The following is a 27,093-nucleotide window of genomic DNA, read 5'->3' as shown; positions in this document are numbered from 1 at the left end:
TAACACTTCGGCAGGATGAGACTTAAGTCATAAGTATCTCATTTCTGGCCTTATAACAAGGAAAGATTCCTGTCTGCTCTTTGATCAGCACAATAGCTATTCTAGTTCACTATCCTACTTTTAGAAATATACATATCTACAAGAGAACTTTCTCTATGCTTGTGTAAAGTTTATTTCATATTAATCCTTCATTCACACTAATCTGGGTAGATGACTGTACACATGCCCTTAAATGTAGTTCTGATCATTCTGCACAAGCTGATGCAATCTGACTTGGTTACGAAACAGTCATATTAGGTTTGGGGTGAAGCCATTGATTCATGATGGTTTGTGCTTTATTTCAAACAATCCTTCTACAGGTTTTATCATCTGCTATCTTGAGAGATGCATTGAGCCACTTGGTAGCAAGTGGATTTTCTCTCTCTCTCTCTCTCTCTCAGGTTTAAAGCACAATAAATGTATGATGTAATAATTTATTAATAACCTAGTATGGCCATCCATAGTCTTAAAATTATTGAATTGCAATGTCTAATGAATAAAAATCCTATAATTTTTAAAAATAATTTTCATAGAATACTCTGGTAGGAGGATATAGATATAGGAAATTTAAAGTTTAGCCCTGTCTCCTTGATACAGAAGTGTTTGCTTTATGTGAAGTAACTTTGGTCTTTTTATTGCATGATTAGACAGCCTAGCTGGATTGAATAATTATCATCTCTAACCCAGTACAATTAAATCTTGCTGTGGTGTGATTTATGCTGCCTGTTGCAAGTTCCAGGCAGTTCCAAATATGACTGTTCCATCACCTTGCTTTATTGCAGGCATGGAGTAGCTTTAAAACTGATTTCTTCATCTCTGGAGCACTGTTTTTAGTTTGGGGTAGGAGAATAGGGACACTTGAAATATTTTGCTTAGTCTATTTAAAGGAACTTTATCTTACTTATCCTGTTTCTTTTTTTTTATAACAGACCTTCCTATGCTGGTTTCATTCTATGATGGATGTAAAGAAAAAAACAGTGGATATAAACATCACTTTAATGTTATGAATCTCGTGATGCACTACAGTGTGTTTAAGTTCATTAGGACAGTTGCACATCAATGCACTTAAAAAAGAACAATTGCCAAATTTGATAATTGTTTTGACTGGGAAACTTGAAAAGACCAAATGGTCTTTTCAAGTTTCCCACTTTACTTCAATAACCTATTGCCAAAGATGCTCCATGATTTTTAACTGAATTGTTAAAAATAGTTTTATATATTTGTTCTCACTTCTTAAACTGTCTTCAGAACAGTGGAGCCTGTTCAGCTAAGTATAGTGAACTTGCACTACTTATGCTCTAAACTAACCTGTGTGCTCCAGTTAAATCTATTTATTTCATCGAAACAACCAGTTCTTGATAACCCATGATTCGGTCTTTGACTTACTTGTGTGTGTGTGTGTGTGTAAAGTTGACTAACTTCTGTTCTTCTACAATCAAAGCTCTTAAGCATATAATCTGCTGGAGAATTTGTGCTGTATATTCATGTGTGAAATTAATAATCATACTATGAGTAACCTTTCAATAAGACACTGCAGAGTATAACATCATAATACTGTTCCACAATAGATTTTGCTTTCGTTGATCCAAACCGAACAAACATTGATCCATGTAAAAATATACACATGAAACCATTTGATGCGACATGATTAAAAAAAGCAGTTTTCATCAGTATTGCAGGTATCACGAGCACTAAATTTTTGAATCAAGATGACCCGATTTTTCTAACTCCATGTGGTGGGGTTTATTGGCTGGCCCAATTAAATATATTGTATCACGAATGAAGCAAATTCTTCTATTCTCAATTTGTTCTGGTTTTTCCAGACTTGTCCCAATAACTCAGCTGTCCCGAGTAACTGAACATCTTGAACAAGTTTCTATATCTGGAAGCTACATGCAAACATGGCTTGACTGGTGGTTTTCTACAGGTGAATTTTGGTGTTTTGTGATGATTTAGATTGAATTTGTAGATATTAGTTACGATTAATAGAATTGAGCAATGTTTGCTTTTTTTCTATTGAGTATAGATGTAGGAACCAAGATTCTGAAAATCTTCAGGACGTTAGTTGTTTATGCAGAACATGAATTGCTATTTAATGTTATTGTTTCTTTATTAATTCTTCAGTAGTTAGTCTTCTATTTCCTTTTTGAAAAGAAGTCTTAGTAATGAAAGCTTTGCTGCTACTTCATGGATGGATTGTGTAATATAAGTGAAGCTTTAGGCTGGTTTTTCAGGTATCTTTAATTTTTAAACTTGAAAAGAACTGAAATTTAAAATGCACCTCATTATTCTATGGTCAATTTTTAGTCAACACTGTTGTAGCCTTTGCAGTTTTCAGCTGCATTGACCAGAATGGTTGTTCTCATCTCCATTTTTCCATTTTCAAAGTCTTCAAAAGAATAAAGGCAATAATTTTAAACCCAAAAGCAACTATAAACCAGTATTTACATATTCACTAAGATTTCAGATGAAAACTTTAAGAATGCATTCTATAATTGGTTATCAGATAACTTACATTGTCCTAACAAACACCATCATAAGCAGAGATTTTAATGTACAAAGTTAAGATGCTTCAAAAATCACAAAAGAAATCTTAATGTGCCACAATACTATTTTTCTTGATATACTTCTCAATGATATTATCAAGTATGTATAGGATACTATGACAGTTAAGTTGACTATCCTATTTTCCTCCAAATTAAATCCTAGATTTTTCTGCTGATGTAAGGGTCAGTTTTGTGTGGTTGGTGACCTTGCATTCAGAATCAATTCTCTGCCTATGTTTTCTGATTTGACTCTGCTTCACTGCATAGGTCATTAAACTTCCCATCTTCCAATAGTAGGTATGAATATTATAGGTGAAGATAGTAACTAGTTTCTCCAGAGGAGTTTGAGTGCTATTCTTGCTTATAGACTTCCTTAAAGGTGGCCTGTAAGTGAAAGCCAACAGGCCTACTTTGAGGAAGTCTATCTCCTAGTAGTATTAATATTATCTCTATGCGTGTTTTTATTTAATATATAATCAGCAAAAAAAAGTAGGTTAATCTTGCTTTATGGGATAACTAATATTAGCATATTAAAAATACAGTAAATAATGATCTCAAAATCATGTCACATTATATATTGCCATATAATTAGAATAAAACTGAGATTCAAATTGTATTTCTATGGTAGTCATCTGTTTATGTATTGATGGCCTTTTTTTTTTATGCAAGAGACTTGATCAGACTTCAGAGATATGATTGTTAGGTATTAAAGGATGGCAGTATCCAGAAAATGTAGGATATTCAGTATTACTGTTCCTAGAGAGAATGAAATCTGGACAAAATGCCAATGGCCAACACCCATGCCTGGTAATAAATGCAGGTTTTCTGCCTTGGGCAATGCCAGTTTTCATCTAATGGATGAAAACTGCAATAGCTGAAACTAATCCATCTTAAAGTGATCATACATCTAATCATGCTGTCTACGATTTAGTGTCTAATGCAATCGATGGATTTATCTGAAAAAGATTCTTTTAAATGAATTTCGTTTCTAGCTCTGCCATGCTGAGAGTATAAGTGCTGATCTTTCTAGATCAAGGGTTATCTAAAAACTGAGAAGAATTGTCCTGATTTTATGGTCCATAAGTAGCAACATGTATAAAGGATGTTTTTCTGGAAAATCTAAGCCTTGATACTATACTCTATATCATGATTGCTACTAAACATCAGCATCTTGGCTGATCGGTGCATCCTTTCATAGTGACTCTTCCACATGCTGAATTTGAATCCTCCATCTCAAACACTTATTCTCCATAGATTTGTAAAAAGATGAAAGATCTATGAAACAATCATGATGTAGATTGAAGATATTAAATTATATTCTTGATTTAATACTTCAAGTGTAACAAAATTTGTGTGAAGTAACTTCATGACTGGGCAACTCGTATATAGAGGCTAATGACTTCACATCACTTGCCTTAGTATCTCATAATGCAAAGCCCATAACCTTACCCTTATGGGCATGTATAATGCTATGCATTATGAGATGGGTTGCTTCCCATACCGATTCCGACCTTTATCGAGGTCTCATCAGTGTGAGCCATACCCAGAAGTGATACCAAGATTGAAATAATGCAGAGGGCATATTTCTATATACAAGTAGCCAAAAGGTGTTGCACATTATTACTAAAATACTCTGGATTAGAGATGTTAAAAGATTTTCCATTTAGTTATACTATAAATTAAAGATATCAAGAAATTATATTCTTAATTTAACACTTTCATCCAAGTGTAAGCAAACAAAGTTTGTGTATGAAGTAACTTCACTACTGGGCTTTACGTAATAAATAATGGTACAGTCATACCTCGATTAATGAAGAGGATGCGTTCCATGAAATTACTTTGCTAAGTGAAACTTCATTCTCAGAGGTAAAAAATAATACTATGGCGATAATGGAGATACATTCATACTTAAAGAAAAAGAGCATTTTTTGACAAAAGAAAACCTTTATTAATTTAAAAGTCAATATTACATACCTAACAACAAAGATAAAATCATGACGTTTTAAAATTGATTGTTTATACTTTTTTTCTCTTTCATTTAACTGCCTATATGGATTTGTTGCATTTAACACTGGTCGCTTAACAATAACACTGCTTTGTAAATCGGGATCATTTTCACTGAAAAAATTTTAAATGTTTCCAGTGTCATTGAAGCACTTTTCTTAAATTTTTGGTTGCTAACAAGTTTTTCTAAATCTTCCACTGAAAAACCATCTTCTACATTTAATAAATTTCTTGCATCCTCTTTATTGACATTTTCAAAACCTACTGATTGAGCCATCTGTATGACTTCATTTCTAATCTCTTGAATGTTATTTTCTTCTAGTATAACTTCTGGCCATAATTTGCACCTAACTCCATTTCTGAGTGATTTCTTTCCAAGAGCTATAAATATTTTCAATTGAGTCTTTAATGGTGTAGTTTTTCCAAAAAGTTTTGACATTTGCTTTTTATCTTGTTCAATTAAATTGCTTAATGTACCATGTAGATGAGCTTTAAATGTTGCTGTTACTCTCTGATCCATCAGTTGAATCAGGAAAGTTCTTTGCTTTAAGAAAGAAAACTTTAACAGGAATGCATGTGTCTAATGTACTATGATCAGTAGGATATCCTGAGCATTGTCGAACAACAAAAGAAATTTTTCTTCAAAATTATTTCTTTGGCAATACTGTTTCACTTCTGGACAAAAATGGTTAACAAACAAATCCAGTAAATATCTCTTTAGTAATCCACAGGTCTCTATTGGCTTTCCATATTACAGGTAAATTCATTTTTGTTACCTTTTTAACGTCTTTAGATTTTTCGAAGGTCAACTAATAATAATTGTAAATTAAAATCACCAGAGGCATTTGATCCAAAGAGTAACGTTAAACGGTCTTTGGCTGCTTTGAACACAGCTGCTGATTTTCTTCACTAGAAATGAAGCTTTTTGATAGTAGCCATTTCCAGTACAACTGCTTTCAACAACATTTGAACACCGAACTTGAAAGATTTATCACGTTCCATTATTTCCTTTAGTTTTTCTCAAAACTTATTTGCAGCTTCTTCTGATAATTTTACTCTGAATTCTGGCCTGTTTTTTAAATGTCTCAAACCAACCATGAGAAGCTGCAAAATTTTCTTCAGTTTGTTTAGATATTTGTCTAGGTAATTAAACAAAAAATAATGCTTTTTCTTGAATCGCCATTTGAGTTAAAGGCATATGATGTGATATATCATCTATCCACAAACTTAACATCTTCTCCATTTTTTTCTCTAAAATTGGACTCCTTAAGCCAGTTAATTTTGCTGTTATAAACATCTGTACAATTCTGAGCAGACTTTTTTTTTTCCCTCTGACTAAGTATGGTTGTTAAAGTTGACTGCTCTAATCCTAAAGAATGTGCCATATCGGATTTTCTTTCAACACGTTGTACGATATGTAATTTAGTTTCTAAAGAAATTGCTTTTCTATTCCTTGATTTTGACATTTTAACTAAATATTTACAAAATCTACAATAATGCTATCGGAGAACATATGCCATTCATTGCAATGCACCACACTGAAACACACCCTGTGAAGCATAAGCAACGACTAAATTATGCTTATGATGTGCAAAACTTAAAACATCCACAGCTTGGGAGTATGTGACAAGTAGCCGTCGTTCGCCAATCGGATGATTGCTGGGCATTGGACCTTAAAATTTGCATATTTTTATAAAATGCAGCTTGAAATTGCAGACTTAGTTATATCGAGGCTTCATTACCAGAGGTAACATTAACAGGTATGACTGTAATGAGGTGTGACATCTTTTGGCTACTTATACATGAAAATATGTCTTCTGCATTACTTCAACCTTGGTATCACTTCTGGGTCTGGCTCCCACTGATGAGATTTCAAAAGTTGAAACCAGTCTGGGTAGTGACCCATAATGCATAGCATTATACATGACCGTATGGATATGTGCTTTGCATTATGGGATACTAAGGAAGTGATGCGAAGTCATTAGCCTCTATATACAAGTTGCTCGGTTTTGAAGTTATTGCATGCACAAGCTTTGTTTGCTTACACTTGGAAGAAGGATTAAATTAAGAGAATAATTTCTTGGTATCTTTTTAATTAATAGTGTAACCAAGTGGAAAAGCTTTCAAAATCATTGTGGTATGGCATACTTACGGTAATGTTTAGAAATCTTAGTCCACACTAAACAGTAGCAGTTTTGAAAGCATTGGGGAGGGTCCTGTGATATGTTGGGATGGTGGCCATAGTCCTTTTGGCTAGACAATATTGTTCAACATTATTTGAACTAAATTTAATTTCCCCAATTACTCCTACATATAGCAGATAAATTAGTTTTGCTTTTCTTGGAAAAGCGTTAATATATATAAAAAAATTTTTTTTTTAATTTCTGAACTATGATTGATTCCTTGCTGAAAAAACACAAGCTGTAGGAGTCCGTGTATGTATATATGTATAACATTTAGCCTAGTTACCATTTGCGGGTATTCAGTTTAGTGTAATTGGTTTTAGTTCATGTGAGGCCTAGTTTTTAAAATAGTTGCCTTGTGACTTAGTGATGTGTTATTTTTCAGTTGTTCCATACCAGGAATGGAGTGCCAATGTTTTTGCTACATAATAAGACTAATACTTAAAAAGTAAAGTGAATGTAATAGCAATTTTTTACTATGCCTCCTTTCCCAAGAAGTAAGATAGTGATTACTTTAATGAGTTTTCACCACATATTATTACATTGCATTATCGTTTGCATATCATTACATCTCACTAATTTAAATTTTCTTTCAAAATGATAAAATTGTAAAACAATGACATCCTAATGTATAACCTAAGTGCATGAGCTCATCCAGGTTACAAAAGTAACAATTATACAGCATAAATAATACACAAAAATATTGACAATATATTTAGAGAATATGTCTGCATGTACACACTAACTACTCAAGTACATGTGTGCAACAGTGCAGTTCAGTAATTCAAAAAATTATAATAGTACAGAAAGATATACAGAGAATAATATATATTTATATTACATGTGGAATAAGAACAATGCAGTTCAGTAATTACTTGAATAATTTGTATTGGTTAATTTCTCTTGGTATAAATTGGTAAACTACTTTTTTTATACAATTTTTTAAACCAGTTTTCAATATTCTTATAAAAATTTAGGTACTGTCTAATCAGATTTCTGTATGCCTTCATGACTTTCGTATTAAGAGGTGAAGATTTTTGGAGCCAAATATATATAGTGTTTGTATAACAAGTATTTATGTACTGGTTATCAGTCTTCAGGAAAAGTAGCATCCTGTAAATACGTAGTTGTCTAAGTGAAAGGATATTTAATGATATATTTAGCATTGTGGGTTCTCTATATTTAATGTTGGTTAAAGTGCATATTAATTTCTTTTGTAAAGAGATTAATGACATCGGTATGGTGTGATATGTTCCTCCCCAGCTTGTTGTTATACTGTACTCTATAACAGTTTGTATCGAGCTGAATTATAATGTTCTTAATATTGTCAGTGTCAAGAATCTCTTTAAAAAGAAAACTTGATGGCATAAATCTTACTTTGTTACATACTTCTGTAATATGTGGTTTCCAGCTTAAGTTGCTGTTTATTTTTAATCTTCCGTAGGTTATAGTATTCACATTTTCTATACCCATACAATTACAGTTTTACTTTAACAGTTGTAGGAATGTATGGATGGAAAAAAATGTTGGAAGTTTATTTTCCACTTGGTTAGACTATAATAAACTTAGTTTAATTATTTATCCAAGTATAAGCAAACAAAGTTTGCACCTGAAGTATCTCCAGGACTGAGTCAACTCATAGTAAAGGTGGACCAAGCTCTCAGTATCTCCCATAATGCAAAGCACATCCCCTTGCAGACATCCTTAATGTTATGCATTAAGGGAAGGGCCGTTACCCAAACCAGTTTCAACCTTTATTGAGATCTTGTCAATGGGAGCCAGACCCAGAAGTGGTGCTTTAATGGTCAGCCAGGCCTGACTGACCATAGTAGTGGCTGCAGATGTATGACTTGTGTTCCTCCAGGTGGATAATTGCTGATCTGCCTGTCTGTCCAAAGTACGTCAGCTTACAGGAACAGGGTACTTTATAAACTCCAAGCACTAAGAGAGGAGGGAGCTGATCTTTTATAGACTAGATGAGGTAGCCAGTTTGCAGTGGGGCACTGTGGTCCACCTTTACTTTGGTCCTGAAGATACTTCAGGTGCAAACTTTGTTTACACTTGGATAAAGGATTTAACTAAGTTTATGATGGAAAAATTTGGTTTTACTAATAGTTGTATTTTTGAGTTCAAAAATTTATAAACTTTGTTTTTCCAGCATTGATGGCAAGTTTGTTCACATGAAACCAATTTGTCATTATTTTGCAAATCTGTGTTCACCATATTTTGCATTTCATTTTCAGAATTTGCAGTGAATATCAATGCGGTATCATCTACTAAGGTGTTTACTTTACTTCATAACTGGAAGTCAGAAGTCGTTGATATAAATAGTACTGGCCCAAGCATGCAATCTTAGGGAACACCACATTTTACCTGAATAAATTGCTATAGCTTGTGATCTGGATGTTAAATAACTATTAAACCAGTCACACAGCCTGTAATTCATGTATTCTCCAGTTTTTTTTAATAAACTATTATGGGGTATCGTGTCAGTCTTTCTGCAGGTCTAGAAAGACTGTGTTAAACTTGGTTGGTCTTGTGATGAATAAATAAGTTTATGAAGTTCAGCAGCATGTCCTCAGTGTTTAGTTTCTGTCTTAAACCATACTGGTTCTTTGAGACTTTTTTTTTTTTTTTCCCTAAAAAAATTAATCTATTTTTTTACTAATTCTTTCGATATTTTGAAGAAAACCTGGAGATTGGTATGTAGTTTTCAAGATCGTTTTTGCATTATTTTTTATATAATACCTTAAATTTGATTGGAAACACCATCAGTGATAGATTAAAGATGGTCATCAGAGGAGCTATCAGGTATTTCTGCAACTCCTACACAATTCTGACAATATTATCATGGCCAGGAGCAGAAGAGTAAAAGTTGCATTGTAATATCTTTAGATTTCATTCTCACAAGTAGGTAAAAAGTACATTGAACTCTCATTTCTTTTAAGTCTACAATATACGGATGGATTATTAGGACTATTTACAAGTTTTTCATTGGCGTTATAAAGTAATTAAATCTATGATTTAATCTATATGAATTAAATCTATTTTCGATGTGTCACAGATGTAGGGTATGGCGATGGCATTTCTAAACCCTTTCTGAAGAGATGACCTGGGAATGGGAGAAGGAACCAAGTATTTTTTAATGCTGTGATCGCTATAGCCATTGGAGAGGAAGGTGCTGTGTGTGTGGTCAAGCTCAGTTGCAAGGGTGGTTCCACTGGAACAAAGATTGTGGGGGGTCTTGTTTAACTGTGCGATGCCCCAACTGGCATGAAATTCTGTCATATTGTACCATTTTATATTAAGTATATTTTGCCATCTTTAAAATTACTAATTATTGCTAATACTTATTTTGTACTTTATGTTCTTGTTTCTTTCTGGCCATCTATTTCTTGTCTCCTTAGACCTGAATTTTATTTTATTTCTTTATTTTTTTTGTGCGTTACAGAGTGTTTCAAAGTCTCCTAATTAAAATCTACCTGAATTTTTTGTGAAATCTTTATTTCATATATGCTTTCATGAGGTCCTTAAGGGACACCTGTTTCCAAATTTCTGTTTATGGCTTGTTGACTGAGATCATCAACAGTTTGATTAATTAAAAATTGTGCTATAACCATATTTACTTATCCTCTTTGCACCTCATATCACATAAGGCAGAGATCGTATATTTTATTTTAGATAAATGTCCTGAACTACCAGCACAGCTTCTCTCCAGCCGTCTATTCTCTCCTTTTCATCCTCTGCCAAATTAATTTAGGCCTTTTCTTTTTCCTTCTTTGATCCATGTCAAAGTCACTCTAGAAATCTTTGCTGTCTATTCTCGGTATGTGTCAAATCTGTTTCATCTGCAATTTTTTCATCATAGATAAGGTTTAGTTTATTCAGAATATGTAAATCAATGTTATATATTGGTGCCACAATATTATTTTATGCAAATGTTTTTGTTTTAAAACTGTAATTTTGCTTCCTGTTTTTTTGGTTAGTTTCCATGTCTAATACATATAATACATATAATACATCTTTAACATTGCTATTGACATTTATCTTGGTTTTATTATATTTTGATTTTCCATAATTCAATTTTTTTATCTTTGTTCTAAATTATATTTTTAATTATTCAGTTTCTAAATTTGCTCCCAAGTATGTAAAATTCTTAACTTCTACTACTTCATGTTGTTTGATTTTAATTTTTTTATGCCATTTGCAGTTCAGTTTATGAACTTCTCATATTTAAGAAAATTTCAGCTGTTTTATGGCTCCCAATTTTGCTTGTGTGTCATAATTTTTTGATACTAAAACTGTCATCTGCATAACCTAGCCCAGTTGTGTCCAACCTTTTTATGTGCACTTCACAAAAATTTACCCATAGAGTTGCTGACGTGCTGGGCAGTTTTTAATAGGGGAAAAATTAATCTAACTTCATAATATTTTATAAATATTTATAATTTCATAAATTTTATTTCTAATTATTTATGTAAATTTATAATATTATTCAATGTGAAATTGATTATTGTATTATTAAATTGATTTTAATGATAATTTGAAAAAAAAAAAAGTACTGAGAAAAATATTTATGCATTATAACTCATCTTTGTAGTTAGTTGAGCAGGGGAAGCAGCAGAAGGATGTTGGCGATACACTTGCCATGTTTACTCAAATAACTCTCCCTTGCATATAACTGACACCCCTGATTTTACTTTATGAAAACTGACACTTGAGCAATAGTAACTCGCTCCCCCCAGTTAACAACACACGCTTCACAACAGCCATTGTACTGCAGATGCAAGAAAAATAAGTAGTTTTCTTGTATCCCTGAATAAGGTACAGAGGCGTTTGCAGTCTGTGTAATATATTTCTCGACAAATAGTGCAATTAGAGACAGCTGGAATAAAAACTGCACTAACTAATGTATCGCATATACCCTCTCACAGAAATGCTGCTGTATAGCAGCGCTTCCCAAACTGTGGGCCACGGCCCCCTTGGGGGCCATAGATTTTGTTGAGGGGAGCCGTGAAATAATGAAAACAAATTGAAAATGTTTTAATACTAAGTAGGTTTTTTATCTTAAAAGAAATGTATTTAATTTTTATTATTATTTCTTTTTTGTTATTTTTTTATATTTTAATGGAAAAAATTGCATATTGGTGTTGGTTCACAAGTTTTGCTTCCTGCGTATTTCGGCACTTAAATGAATATTAGTAAATCTATGCTTATTCATATAAGTTTCATTTCAAAGCAGAAATCTAAGAATTGCAGTTTCAAATATTTCACCTGATATTGGTGCAGCAGTATTGAAACACATCCATCACATTAAATTGTTATTAAACTTTTTTGTTTTTAATTCTTTCTTTATTACTAATCATTTTAAGTTTCATGTGCTTGTACTGCCAATGTAAAATAACAATATATCTATCTATATAAAAATATGAGATAATGTGTATGTAAGATGCTAAAAATGTAATAATTGCATTTGATTTTTGCAATATTCTGTGTATGTTTTTGTATTGAATATAGATACAATAAATATTATAATAATGTCTATATTATGATTTTTTTTCGAGGGGGGACCATGAAATATTTTAATTTTTCCAAAGGGGACCCTGACATCCAGAAGCTTGGGAAGCACTGCTGTATAGGACTCGAGCAAAACCATATGTTGCACCGGAAACATAGTATCTAACTAAAAACTATTGTTCAATTACATGAAATGTTTGTTTTATTGCATTTGAAATTCTCGATATTATGACAGATCACAAAGGATAACTTCAAATAAAATCCTACTGCGAATTGAAATATGCCACATAATGCATGAGAGTTCCCCTGCCAGCCCAAATGCAAACAAGTAGCCATAAAATTCAACCAAGGGTTGAAACTTTGTTGAGTTGATCCTGCCAGTAATGAGAAGTTCCGCAAGAACAATAAATGACACCCCATCGTGAATGTTTTAAAACTAAGAAATATATAGTGAATGTTGTTATGACAGTTTCAGATGTTATGGAATTCAGATGAAGAGAATTACCATTTCAACTCAACAATTGTAGGTTGGTTTTGTCTTTGGGTGGTGTGATCTTTGTTAATATCACGCCAATCATATGCACATCTTCATAGTTGCTCTCTCATGTAAAAACAAAACTTAACTTGTATGTGTTGTAACAATTAAAAATAAATAGATAAAAGGGGTTGAATAATTTATAAACAAAGGATATCATCTGTAAATTGTTGACATGCCACCGAACCTATGACATGTGTGCCATAGGTTCGCCATCTATGACCTAGACCCTTCTGTGATAGGATTGAATTTAATTCCTCTTATACCTGTAATTTTTCTCATAATCAGATCAGTGACTGTTAAACAGTAAACCAGATTTTACACAGCCCTGCCTGATGCCAGACCTTAACCATTCTGATATTTGCCATGTAGTAATACAACTTGCTTCCTTTATACATCTTTATCTTCACATATTTTAGGAATTCCATCCCGTTCATGTCTCCTATATGGGAGGTTGACTACTATGATGCGACTCATAGTTAACTACAGGTGTAACAATATTGTTTCAAGTATTCATGACTGTAATCTGTATGTGTTCACGGGGCTGGTATTGCTTTTTCTGAGGGATAAAAAAAGTTTCCACGTGAAAAACTCTCTACTTCTGTATGAGACTAGCTAACTCGCCTTTAGTTGAAAGAGACCAGATAAACGTTCCTCGTGCCATCAACAGGAATCGAACCCCGGTCTTTCGGACCAAAGGGCTTAGTCTATGCTGACTGAGCTACGGAGGTTCTAGGAATTCCATAACTTCTAATGATTAACCATAACGTTTCTATATCAGTACTGTCAAATAAGTGCAAAATCTAGAAAACTTAGGTATAAACAAGCTCCTAAGTTGAATGCTTTTGTTCAGTGATGTTCTGTAAAGTAAAAATGTAGTGCACAGTGTTTCCATAAGTTCTAAAACCAACTGTGCCTTAATCTTTGCTTCATTTTTGATCTTATTTATCAGTATTTTAGAGAATTTTTACAGGTACTGGCAGAATTTTCAAATCTAGTAAGATCACTTCCTTTTGGGATTATAATTTTTTCTACTGGTAGATATATTATCAGTCTCTAGCATTGTTAAAGATGATCAGTAGCAGTTTTCTTTGTTTCTTGATCATTTCTTCTGCCTATATCCTAAGCCTTTAACTTTCACTTCACAATCATGTTCTAAATTTTGAAATCTGTTCTTTCAATATGATCTTCAGTTAGCAGCAAACTATCTTTATTCCTTATAGCATTTATTAAATTAAATTTTACTAACTTGTATTAGTGTTAATAACAGTATAAACATTATGTATTGCTATCATATTCTTTTTGCTCCTTGAGGGTACATATTAATTGTTATGATTAGTTTCCTATCAGCAATTTTCTTACAAATTAATGTTATTTGTCAGATCTTAAGTATTGTTTAAATCTTTCATATTAGTCTTAAGGAATTAACTGTATCAGTCCAAATTGTCTTGCCATCCTGGCATCAACCACCTATTCTACCAACCTTTCCTCTTTCATTTGGAAGTTTACAGTAACTTGTTATATTATTTTTACCCCTCTACAGCTGCAATCACCTCATGATTTGAAGAAAAACTCTGACCAGTGAGGAAGAGTTTTAGTTTTGGGAAGAGATAGAAGTCGGAGGGAGCCAAATCCGGGAAATACGATGGGTGTTCCAACAATTCATAGTGCAGATCCCTTAATTTTCCCATTGTCAAAATGTGGAACACTTCACATATCTTGGATGATGCATGACTTGGACCCTCCCCCTCCCCCCAAAAAAAGAGAGAAAAATTAGAATAGCCATGGAAGAGCTGAGCTATATAGATACAGGTTTCTATAATGTGCAGTTTGGTTTGCATCTTCAGCAGCAATGCTCTGTGTGAGGCCTGGGTACTCCTGAGAAAATCTGAAAGGAGGTTATTAGCATTTGAGAGGAAGTGCTATAGAAAGATCTTGAGAATAAGCCAAATCCAGAAAGTGAACAATGAGGAAATCTACAGATGAATACAACCAAAGAAAACCTGATCCAGAAAATAGTCAAAAGGAAACTACGTCTCTTTGGCCATATATGTAGAACGAACGATGAGAGGAAAATAAAAATGCTGCTATTTGGGATGATTGAAGGAAAGAACAAAAAAGAAGACTAAACAAAGAATGGGGCGATGACATTGTCAAATGGTGCGGAGGCTCTATGCACGGACTGAGCCATCTTGCACAGTTTAAAATGCAGTGAAGGAATTATATCAAGATTGCATCGGACACCTATGAGCACTGGACCCATGGATGGTTGATGATGAAACTGGGTCTTTACTCAAGAATTTTTTTGTCTAGTCTGGTTAAAAGATCAGAATAATATTTCCAGTTATTGTTTTACCTTTTTCAAGATAATTAATAAACAAAATTCCTTTTGCATCCCAAAACACTAATGCCATGATGAAAGGCTGTCGGTTCCATCAGCCTTTCCTGCTGATGGAACAGACATTGTCTTCTTTAGCACTGAACAACCAGCTTCTGTCCACAGTTTTACCTGGAGTTTGGATTCTGGTGTGTAATAGTGAATCTAAGTCTCATGCATAGTAATAAATCTGTACACAAAATCAGTTTTATTCTTTTAAAACACTTCAAGCACTGTTCAAAAATTATCATGTGAGTGCATTTTTGATCTGCTGTAAGCAAGCATGGCACCCATCTTGTGCAAAGCTTTTGCATTTCATGCAAAATATATCCTACACGTTCTTTTGAAATATAGTTTCAAAAGAACGTGTAGCAATTTCACGAACACCTATAGTTTCATCAATTTCATGTACTTTGATTCACCAGTCATCCAATACCATATCGTGCACTTGATCAATGATTTCTGGTGTTTTTTACTTTTTGGATATCCTTCACATGAATTAAGGCAGGTACAGCCACATTTAAACTTGACAGCCCATTTCTTAATTGCCAAAAACGAAGAAGAGTTCCCATAAACTTTTGAGCTTCAAATGAATTTCTTTTGGCATTAAACCTGCTTTTTAAAAAGAATATAACTGCACTCAATTTTATCCATTTCAAAGGATACAGACAACACTTTAGCTTCAGACAGCTGTAAAAAAACAAACTACTTGATAGAATAACTTGCAATTTCACATGCATGCTTATGACAGATGTACCAACTTAGGGAAAAAAAAATCTTGCTGATAGTGTTGCCATCTATGATCGAGGCCGAGAACTTTTCAGACCACCCTCGTACAACTCTGTCTAAACCACTGGATCCACCAATGCCATCTACTGTCCACCACTAGCATTTTTCACACACATCCATCTCGGGATTTGAATCTACAGTCTTATTGGCTGGAGAGCACATACACTAACCACTCTGCCAATCAAGCTGGCCATGTATTTTTAAATGCCAAGTTGTTGATTGCTTGTGCAGTGTATACCTAAGTTAAACGTGCTGGAATAACTAAATTAGTAGCATGTTTTCATTAGTTTTTATTATTTTACTGAACCTTCTTAATGTTTGCCAGATATCAATTGATGCAGCATAATTTACATTACATCAATGGATAAGTGCCTATCTATGATGACTTCTGTGTAATTTTCTTTATCAAAGTATTAAGTGTGCAAAAGCATGTTTGAGACATTTCATAATTTCAATGTTATCTCATGAAGTATCTTCTTGCTTGCATGTGCTGCTTGGAAAGAAGTCAAGATACCATAGTATGGGGAACAAACAGCCATGGCACTCACCTTAAGACGTAGTACTTCCTTTCACTGCAATGACTGCGGCTGGAGCATGCCTTCCACGAGTATAAGATGGTGATCAATGGGCATTTTGGACCATTATTCTTATAGGCATGTAGTGAGGTGGATGTCCCTTGACACTCTAGTTCATCAGTTCATCCCACATGTATTCAATAGGGTTGAGATCAGGGCTCTGTGGAGGCCATTTGGGTGTGATGTTTATCTTCACAAACTACACAGTTATAGCCTTATGATGCTGTGCATTCATTTTGCTGAAAGATACTATGATTAGTTCTGTAGAAACCACAAAGTATGTGGAAGCTGCATTGTCGAATGTTCAGGTGTCTCTAGGAGTTCAGTGTTGGTGGCACCGCAAACAGAGGTCAGGGGGGAAACCAAGATGAACAGGAGCATGCAATCACACCACCACCTCTGAATTTCATAGTTGGTATTATGTACTCTGGTGACATGGTAAGACAGCTTTCCAAGCTTCCATTTCCCTTCTTGCAGCCACTTCACTTGGACACAGATGCACTGGCTACAAGCATGTGACTCATCACATGGCATCATCATGCCACGTATTGTTAGACTTCACTCCAAGTGTATCTGTAGTCATTTATTGGTATTAGATTGCTGTGTGTTCAGACTGCTTTTTTGTAGTATTTATTAGCACATAATTTATGATGAAAATAAAACTTTTCTATTTTAAATAATAGGTTGACTGCACATCAGATGCTGGGAAAGAAACTTGTAGTAAATATGGAGTAAGTGGCTATCCTACCCTAAAGATATTCCGTCAGGGAGATTTTTCATCTGAATACAGTGGACCAAGAGAATCTGGTAAGAATAAATATAAATTGAATGAATTCATGCTCCTAAAATTTCATTTTTTTTATTTAACTTTTAAAAATCCTTATTCTATTTTAAGAAATATTCTAGCAAATAGTATTTGCAAACAAATTTTCTTTGGAAAGAACTATTAATAAAATGATACTAGATTTGCTATAGAAAAATTCATTCTAGAATTGGATAGCATTGATAGATGTGGGACTTCTGTCAAGTTTTAATAAACTGAAACTTGCTGTACTATAATATAACACTTTGCAGCTTGCTATGCTATTTCTTGTGTAGAGACTTAAGTGCTGTGAAGACATTATGTTGGAGGTTTAATGGATTTTTTTACAACACTCAGAAAGAATTAAAATAGAATTTAATACTTCCTATATTTCGTCCTAGTCACTAGGACATCTACAGGGATTACAAAAACAATTAATGTAACATGCACACAAAAACTTACAATACTAAGCCCAACCACGTGGGTGACACTAAAGTCCTATCTAGGTGGAGCGCCCTCTAAGGGCGGTAGTAGGTGGCCTGGAATGTAAGGTGGGACCTCTGGTGATGAGTGTTTCTAATCATCCATGGAGAAGATTTAGCACGTAAATCCAAGCAATACGGTAAGTCAAAACTAAGACTATCTAGACAACTAAATAGGCTGGCCTTTTTAAAAAGATGTCGGGATACAAGAGTGATACCGAAATGCGTTAAAATGAAGACCAATTTCCATTCCAAAAAAGCACTCCGTATATGTATATATATACACACACACACACACACATATAAACGTGCCAGCCTAGCATTACTACGCGAGCAAATCGCCTCTACTCGTGCCACCCTCGCAGTGATGAACGCCGCCATTGGCTCCCTACATACAGAGCTCTCCACCGTTCTTAACCCTGAACTTTGGTCGATTCTCTCTGACATTTCGGAAACTTCCGCACAGAGAGAATTTCAAAAAATAAAAAACAAACACGTCAAGAAATACAGCAACCTGGTTAAAGACAAACCACAACCACAAATTCAACCGCTCCAGACAGTAATTAACCTCTCTTCCAAAAGGCTCAACGAGGATGCCGTCAGCGCCCTTGGCCTCGGCCGTAATTTTGCCGTCGCCCCGAAAGAAGTGCCGGTGATCGATGTAATGGTTAATGTCGAACGGGGGATCGGTCGCTTACCGTCAGAGGTAGCCAACATCCTCGCTCACTCTTCGCCTCCAAAAAGTAACTTTTCTTATGCCCAACGCATGGCTCTCCAGAAACTACGCAAAGAAAAAAGTATCGTCATCACCAGAGCGGATAAGGGTAATGACACAGCTGTTCTTAATACCAGCGAATACAATCGTAAAATGAACACTATCCTCCGCGATCGCGCTACCTACATCCCGATAGAACACGACCCCACAAAAACACAAGAAATTAAAAATCTTACTTAAAGTAACCTCCTGGCCCCCTGACGTCACAAAAAAACTTAAACCTTTCCGCTCCCGTTCCCCCCCCCCCCCCCCCCCCGAATATACGGTTTACCAAAAATCCACAAACCCAATTCCCCACTCACTACTATAGTAGATGCCACCAATGCACCTTGTTACAGACTGTCTAAACAGCTGGCCAACTCTGTCCCCCCTCACCAGAAATTCAGCTTCCTATATAAAAAAAAAAAAAAACTTGACCCACTTTAAAGCCCTCAAAGAAAATTTAACCTTGAACAATACAGACATATTGGTAAGCTTTGATATCTCCTCCTTGTTTACCAATATTCCCTTAACTGACACTTTATCTCTCTTAGAAAAAGTTTTCTCCTCTGACATCTTAGGTCTCTTTTCCTTTGCCATCAACTCTGGGTATTTCTCTTGGAATAACAATCTACAAGCAGATAGAATGAACCGCCATGGGTTCCCCCTCTCACCCCCCTTTGCCAATTTCTATATGGAAGAATTCGAAAAACGAGCCATAGACTCAGCCCCACTCAAACCTTCTATCTGGCTAAGATATGTAGATGTGTTCTCCATTTGGCCTCATGGCCCAGACACGTTAGACTCCTTCCTCGTTCATCTCAATAGCCTACATCCAAGAATCTGGTTTACTATGGAAAAGGAAAAGAACAATTGTTTACCCTTCCTAGACACCTTAGTCACGTGCCTGCCCAATGATACACTTGGGCAGGCACGTGACTTCACTGTATACAGAAAACCCACACACACAGGCAGATACATTCACAAACTCTCCCACCACCACCCCTCACAACAATATGGCATCATTAAAACCCTTACCAAGAGAGCCCACAATCTTTGTTCCAGTGGAACTGCCCTCACTACTGAGCTTAACCACATACACAGAACTTTCCTCTCCAATGGCTACAGTGAACACAGTATCAAAAAAATAATCAATTCCTCCCCAATTCCCCGTCCCTCTCGTCAACAAGAATTTAAAAATGCCATCATACCCTACATCCAAGGCACTTCGGGAAAAAATAGCCAAGATACTAAAAAAGTATAACCTACACACAGCATATAAGCCCTACCGCAAACTTGCTACCCTTATCCGTTCTACGAAAGATCAGCTCCTCCCTCTCTCACTGCCTGGAGTTTACAAAGTACTTTGTTCCTGTAAGCTTGCGTCCTTTGGACAGACAGGCAGATCAGCATCCATCTGCCTGGAGGAACACAAGTCATACATCGTTAAACACAACTATGGCCATTCAGGCTTGGCTGACCATATTTTGGACACCACCCACAGCGTATCATGGAAGAAAACCACCATGCTCCACCACAGCAAATTCAAGAAAGAGAGACTTTTCTTAGAAGCAGCAGCAGCTCTCAGAAACCAATCAAATCTTAACAAATACGGTTGCATTAAGCTTCCGAAGATTTGGGAAACTCTCATCACCAGAGGTCCCACCTTACATTCCAGGCCACCTACTACCACCCTTAGAGGGTGCTCCACCTAGATAGGACTCTAGTGACTTAACTTACAATACTAAGCCCACGTGGTTGGGCTTAGTATTGTAAGTTTTTGTGTGCATGTTACATTAATTGTTTTTGTAATTCCCGTAGATGTCCTAGTAACTAGGACGAAATATAGGAGTATTAAATTCTAGGTAAGTTAACTGATCACATATGAAGGGGGGGGTCACCCAGGAACTCTGGTTTTTGTCGCCTAGAACAGACATACTGACCCCATGAACACACATCAACAGACCTAGGACACGCTGGGAGGCCTAGGGCTTAACCACCTTATCTTCAAGTTTGTTGCAGTTCCTAGAATAATCATTAAAAAAAAACTCTAAACACTGTAAAGGTAAAAGAGGAGGATTAAGTAATGAGTTCCATAACAAAAGGCTCTTCATCTGTGTGAAGAGCCATTTACAGAGTATATGTATGAAAGTCAGTATGAAAATGTCTTTTCTCATAAAAAAAAAAAAAAAAAAAAAAAAATTAAATTGGCTTATTGCAGGCATTGTAGCTTTCCAGTTTTTATATATATTATACAGTCTTACTGTTTCTCAGCAAGATGCTCTATGCTGACCCTGTGAAAAATCTCCACTGCAAGGGTTCCTTCCGAATAGCTATCAGATCCAGGCTATGTGTAGGATGAGGAAAGGTCGGTCCAGCCAAGTGCTGCAATTGCAACCCTTCTATGCAAAGTTGAGGATATGTTTCTGACCCAGTATGTATACTCATCTGAGTACACATTTTCCAGGTGTAAATTTCCATCGTACTGGATCTTTGGCTATAAAGAACTATATCATCTCTGCTTTGTACATACTTCCTATAATGTGCCATCATCTTGAAAGTTGTCACATTCCTGTGACAGTTGCAAACATTGTGGAACTGACTGCTGTTTCCACTTCATCTATCAAGTTTTCTGTTTTGCTCAAAATGAATAAACAGGGTGCATTACTTTCATAATGCATCTTATATGTACAGTAAAAACATAAAATTATCTGGAAGTGTCTAGAAGACTTGGTTTCCTGCAATATCATCTCAACAGTTTCTGTCTAATGACTATTACAGAAATATTGAAATTCTTTTTAATTTTATATTGCAATTATCCATTTGAAACTGGTTGTATTCAAACATTTATCTTTGTTAAATCTCTTCATGCTCTGTGGCACAAGGCTAAGATCCTTTGTCCAGAGTCAGTGTTCTTGCTTTTAACTTGCATTTTCAGCTTGCCCATCCAGCTTCATTTCTTTCTTTCTCCATCATCCTTTGTCATGTGAGCTTTGGTCTTCCTCTCCTATGCCTTCCTTCATGGGTCCAAGTCAGAGCCACCCTTGGGATGTCATCAAGGTTCATCCTGAGTACATGTTCTGTCCATCTATTCAATTTGATTTCCTCTTGAATACTTTATTTTATATAATTCTTTATGTGATAAATTTTTCTAAGACATTTGGTTAGGAAACTAACTTTTGTTCTTGCATTTTGCTTATTTTCCAAGTTTCTACTCTGTAGAGAAAAAGAGATCTAACATTTTACTTAAAAAGGTCCTCAATTCTGTTGTAATCTTATCCTGCAGATTTGTGTTGGCTGTAAACTTGTGAAAGCATTGCATGCTTAGGCTATTCTGTTTAATATCTTTATCTGTGCCACCATTTGACAGACTGTTGCTCCAAGTTATTGAAAGTCTGTCAAATCTTTCACTTCTATGTTGTCTACCTTCAAAGTTTCTTTACTTTTTATTATTAAACCTTATCATTTTTTTATCTTTATTTTTAAACTGAAGATGTATTTTTCTCTTAATCTGTCTGTTTTCTGTTGCAAATTGAAACAAGAAGAAATCATCAGAACGATGTCATTTGCATAATCCAGGTCTTCAAGACGTTATCATATTCCATCTTAAGCCAGCTTTGGTTTTTATTTTTGGTCATAGCTCAATCTATCACTACATTGAAAAGTAGGCCAGACAGTATGCATCCTAGTCAAACTCTAGTTACAATGGGGAAGGCTCTTGATCTGTTTTAATACATTTGTTTGATAACATTATCTTATTTGGTATGCTATAGCCTTCGTAGCTGAGTCAGTATAGATGAAGCCCTTTGGTTTGAAAGACCTAGGTTCAATTCCTGTCAGTGACGTGAGGAACCTTTAGCTGGTCTTCTACAGAGGTAGGGGTTTTTCACCTGGAAACACTGGGAGGCATAGGGCCAACCACCTTATCCTTGAACTGCGGTTAAGAAATCCAAGAATACTTGGAAGGTCGTGGGCCCTTAAGTGCCTGTTAGAACCAGTGATAGAATAGAATTTTGTATGCCACAGATGCTTAGAATTTCCAGAGGATTTCTCTGTTAATGCAATCAAAGGCTTTGGCAAAGTCTAAAATTCAAGTACAAGGGGATATCAAATTCTAAAGTTTGTTCTGCGTTTCTCAAAATGAAAAGCTCGGGTTCCAAAGCCTGCTTGTTCCTTCATCAGTATTACTTAGATTTCATTTTTCATTCTTTCCATTAATACACTGCTAAATATCTTTCCTGGCTAATTCAGGATATAAGATTAATTTCTCTTTCTAACATTTTGTTAGGAAGAGAAATTAATTTTTGGTATTTTCATTATCACTGCTTCTTTCCACTGATCTGTTATTTTCTTGTTAAATATCTTTAGTCACTCCTTAATTTTTATAATACTAACTGCTTGAATAATCAGATTTAGGAAAGATACTGTCAATTCTGTCCTTATTGATCTTAGTATCACCTCAGCATGCTGTTTTGTGTTGGTCTTGCCAGCTAGAAATCTTTCACTAATTCTTTGTGTTAATATTTTGCAAAGAAAATCCATTTTGTATAGTTAACATTCAGGTATTGTTTCTGTTAATCATAAGGAATTTTTTTTTATTGATGTTTATTTTTTTTTTCTTCAGATGGTATTATTAAATATATGAAAGCTCAAGTTGGACCCAGTTCTAAAGAACTCACTAATATGCAAGAGGCTACTAAATTCTTTGAGAAAGATGAAGTACTTATTGTTGGTAAGTATATTGTAAACTAGGAAGTTTTTAAATCTTGTGTATGTAAGAAGAATGCTGAGCACACAACTTAGTGAAATTGTACCACTTTCCTTTAGTACCTAAGGAAATTTATGGATGTCACTTTGATTCTGCTTCTAATAATCCTAAATTTGCTTCCAGGCATGTAAGTTTTTTTTATAGTTTTTATATAAAAATGCATTGGATTTACATAAATCCATTCGTTCCTTATTTTTTTCCCTTGTTTCCCACTAGCTTTGCAATGGGTTATTTAGGAGTCAGATAACTAGGAAAGAGACTACATAATCTGTAAAGAATATGGAGAACTCAATAGGGTTTATGACCACTCCCTAGTCTTTCTCATACTATACCCTAGTTAGGTATCCACCTGGATATTGAACAAATAGGCTGACAGTTTGGGGAGAATGTGAACCAAATACAACTAGTTTATTTACTTAAACCATCAACAAAAACAGTGGTAGTATAGTATAATCATTCTGGCTGTGGCACTCGGTTAAACAAGTTCTTCAATTTTTTGTCAGCTACTGAACAAACTTATCCTCACCAGAATTGAAGGCAAGTCACCATGAAAACTGTTACTGGAATAGTGGAACTTTCAAGAGAATGAGCACTGTCAGTATAACTGAAATAAAGAACAAAACAGCTGAAATACTGCTAAATGTTACATTCAGGCAGTGGTGATCAGGAAAAGGAAGTTGTAGTATAGTACTCAACAGAAACATGAAAATACCTTATTGTATGGTAGGCACTAAACTGAATTTGTTGGCAGATTTTATAATGGGAAATGATGCAGTAAGATTAGTGCCTGCAGTCCTACATAATTGATCTTTTGAGACATATAATGAATGTTCAGTGTATTGAACTGAATGGATTTGAAATTAATGACTTGTGTTATTTTCTTAAAATAATTAGTTTTAAAGTAATATAAATTATACACAAAAATTCGCAGTAATAAGTATTTGGTAATCTATAAATATGGCTATCAAAGGCTTGAAATATGGAAAGGCAGCAGAAGTAGATGATATTCGACCAGAAATGCTGAAGTATGTGGTATAAAAGTCTTACAGTGGCTGCACTCCATAGTTCAGAAGTCCTGGACACAGGGATGAATTCCCAATGATTGGAGTATGGCTCTCATAGTATCCATATATAAAAAGGGAAATAAAACTGAATGAGAGAATTACAGAGGTATGTCCCTATTGAGTGTTTCTGGTAAGATTATGCACGTATATTGAGAAACGGTTGAGAAGAATTGTAAAAGAAAAACTTGCTGAAGAACAAGCTGGATTTGGGCCAAATAGAGGCTGTCAGGATCAGATCTTCACTTTACAACAAATAGTTGAAAAATCATGGGAATATGACAAAGATCTGTATTTAAGTTTTTTCAACCTGAAAAGGGCAAGAGAGACTATTCAATATGCTACAGTTATATGGTGTCAATGCGTGCGTTATATCAAGCAATGCTTAGTCTTTATTTGAGTTGTAAGTCAGCAGTTAGAATTGAAGGAAGTACAGGAAGATGGTTTGATGTTAAATCTTGTGAGAGAAGGATGTAAATTATCCCTACTGTTATTCATGATCTATATGGATCACATTATGAAGGGAAGCAGTATTAAACCTGATGTCAAAATTGGAGATGTTAATGTCAGCTCTTGGCTTTATGCAGATGATGTTATACTTCTAAATAAATCTGCTATAAGACCTCAAGATTCCCTGACTAAATTGAATAACTGTTGTAATAGATTTGGTATGATGGTCAACTATAAAAAGACGAAGACAATGAAAATAGGGAGAATCGTTGAAAATGTCAACTGCATTGTGAATGGAGAACGTGTGGAACAAGTAAAACATTTCAGCTACTTAGGCACAATTTTTAGTCAAGATGGTAAATTAAATATTTAAATAGACAACAGAATCAACAAAGCTGGTATGGTAAGAAGTCAGTTGAATAAATTCATATGGAATAAGAGGGAAATTAGCTGTTTACAAAACGGTGTTTAAACCAATTTTAACTTATGGATCTGAGAGCTGGGTCAGAAGTAAAACACTTGACCAAAGACTAGAGACCGCAGATATGAAAGTCCTGAGAAAGATTAGAGGCATGAAGAGATGGCATCAATGGCAATATCATATTAAAAAAGAGTACATTAGGAAAGAACTTTATTGCCAGCATCCAGGTATGCGTTAGCAGAGCTAATCTAGAGTAGTATGGTCACTTAAACAGAATGGGCAAGGAAAGATGAGCAAAACAAGTGTTCTCTACCAGGTTGGCAGGTAAACGACACAGAGGAAGACCAAGATATAGGTGGATTGATATGGTACAGAGTGCTTTAGATGATAGAAATACAAGATCTGATAATGTTGGAGTCTTGACAAGTAACAGACTGATTTGGAGGAAAATTGTAGATAGGAAGTTAGTAATGATGTAAATTTTTCATGTAGTACTATTATATTCTGTATACCCCTTGAGGGTACATGGCAGGAATTTGAGTATTTGGGAATTTCTTTATTTTGTTGCTAATAACATTAAAGCAGTATTGTATTGTAAAATGGTGCCAAAACCAAACCTTGCAATAACGAAGAATTCCAGTGAAATTGCTACAAAGGCTAGTCTCCAAAACGCAACCATGCCGCTTCAGAAACTAATGAAGAGATAGAGTATGAATTAACTTCATCTGACTAAAACAACTCAGTGCAGATGACAGGGGAATTACAAAAAGTTAAAGCTATTCACAGAGGTATAGGAAGGATATCAATGATGAGGAGAGACTAGACCAGGAGAAATTAAAATTACAGAATTGTGTAAGATATTGCATAACAAAGTAGATAAAATTATTTGTGAAATGGATATTATATGGTGTAGAGATTAAATTGTTAAACATGTGATTGATGACCGTGTTACCACTTCATTTTTTCTGGATGCTGAAATTTAATGAATGTAATTGAAAATCAGAAAAGTATGTGACAGAAGGATTTCAATAGTAAAAGAGATGGCTGCTCCACCTTCAGTTGAAGTGGTAAGTAGTGAAGTGTTTTTTTTTTCTATTTAGAAAAGGCTGAACTTAAGAGCAGGAAATTATTACCAACTGAAGAGAATTCTAGGTTTGATTTCATAGTATTAGTTGCTAGAAAAGGATATTGGCAATGCATGAGAAGTATTTGAAAAAGACATTTAATGCAATATTGGAATGTGTTCCTCGAATTCAAAGAATGGATTTATGACTATTGTACAGATTATGGAAGAAACTGGCTTTTCAACCTAAAGACAATCCAAAAGGAATTCCTTGATAAATTTCCCTCCCATTGGAAGAACATCTACTGTGAAAGTATGGTGTGGGTAATAATTTTAGGTGTGTGCTATTACAGGTTACTTGTCATCTTTTGTTTAGTTGGGAAAAAAATTGTGTGTAGTACTAATTTTAATACTCATTAGATTATGGTTTAGGTTATAGCAGCAGTAGGCATTAGTCCTCAAAATTTATTAAATTGCAATTAATTCATTTTCTTTAATAAACTTGCTGTTAATCCTTACAGAATTTTTTTTTTTAAGGATTTTTCAAGGACAAGGATAGCAAACTTAAAGAAGAATTCTTGAAGTTGGCAGAAAAATTAAGAGAAAGCATGGCTTTTGCTCATACACTTGTATCAGAAATCATGGAAAAATACAGTTATGCTGAGTAAGTTTGTATAGTTGTTATAGAACTTAAGCTATCTAGAAATGTTATACATTCTTTATTTAT

General features: G+C 34.7%; 1 protein-coding gene across 1 annotated transcript in view; it reads left to right on the top strand.

Moving 5' to 3' along the window:
• The window catches only part of ERp60 (disulfide-isomerase A3), a 95,270-nt gene that overhangs the window by 26,303 nt on the left and 41,874 nt on the right, over nt 1–27,093 (top strand). The window contains exons 3-5 of the mRNA XM_090404500.1: nt 17,249–17,372; nt 23,228–23,335; nt 26,904–27,030. Coding sequence (XP_090260626.1) covers nt 17,249–17,372; nt 23,228–23,335; nt 26,904–27,030 — 359 coding nt within the window. The remainder of the gene's footprint in view (nt 1–17,248; nt 17,373–23,227; nt 23,336–26,903; nt 27,031–27,093) is intronic.

This window comes from Typopeltis vanoorti, chromosome 14 (genome assembly GCF_054136105.1).
Source record: "Typopeltis vanoorti isolate ZY-2024b chromosome 14, IOZ_Tvanoo_1.0, whole genome shotgun sequence".
NCBI lineage: Eukaryota > Metazoa > Arthropoda > Arachnida > Uropygi > Thelyphonidae > Typopeltis > Typopeltis vanoorti.
The sequence above is the reverse complement of the archived record's forward strand: the minus strand, read 5'-3'. Positions and strand labels throughout refer to the sequence as shown.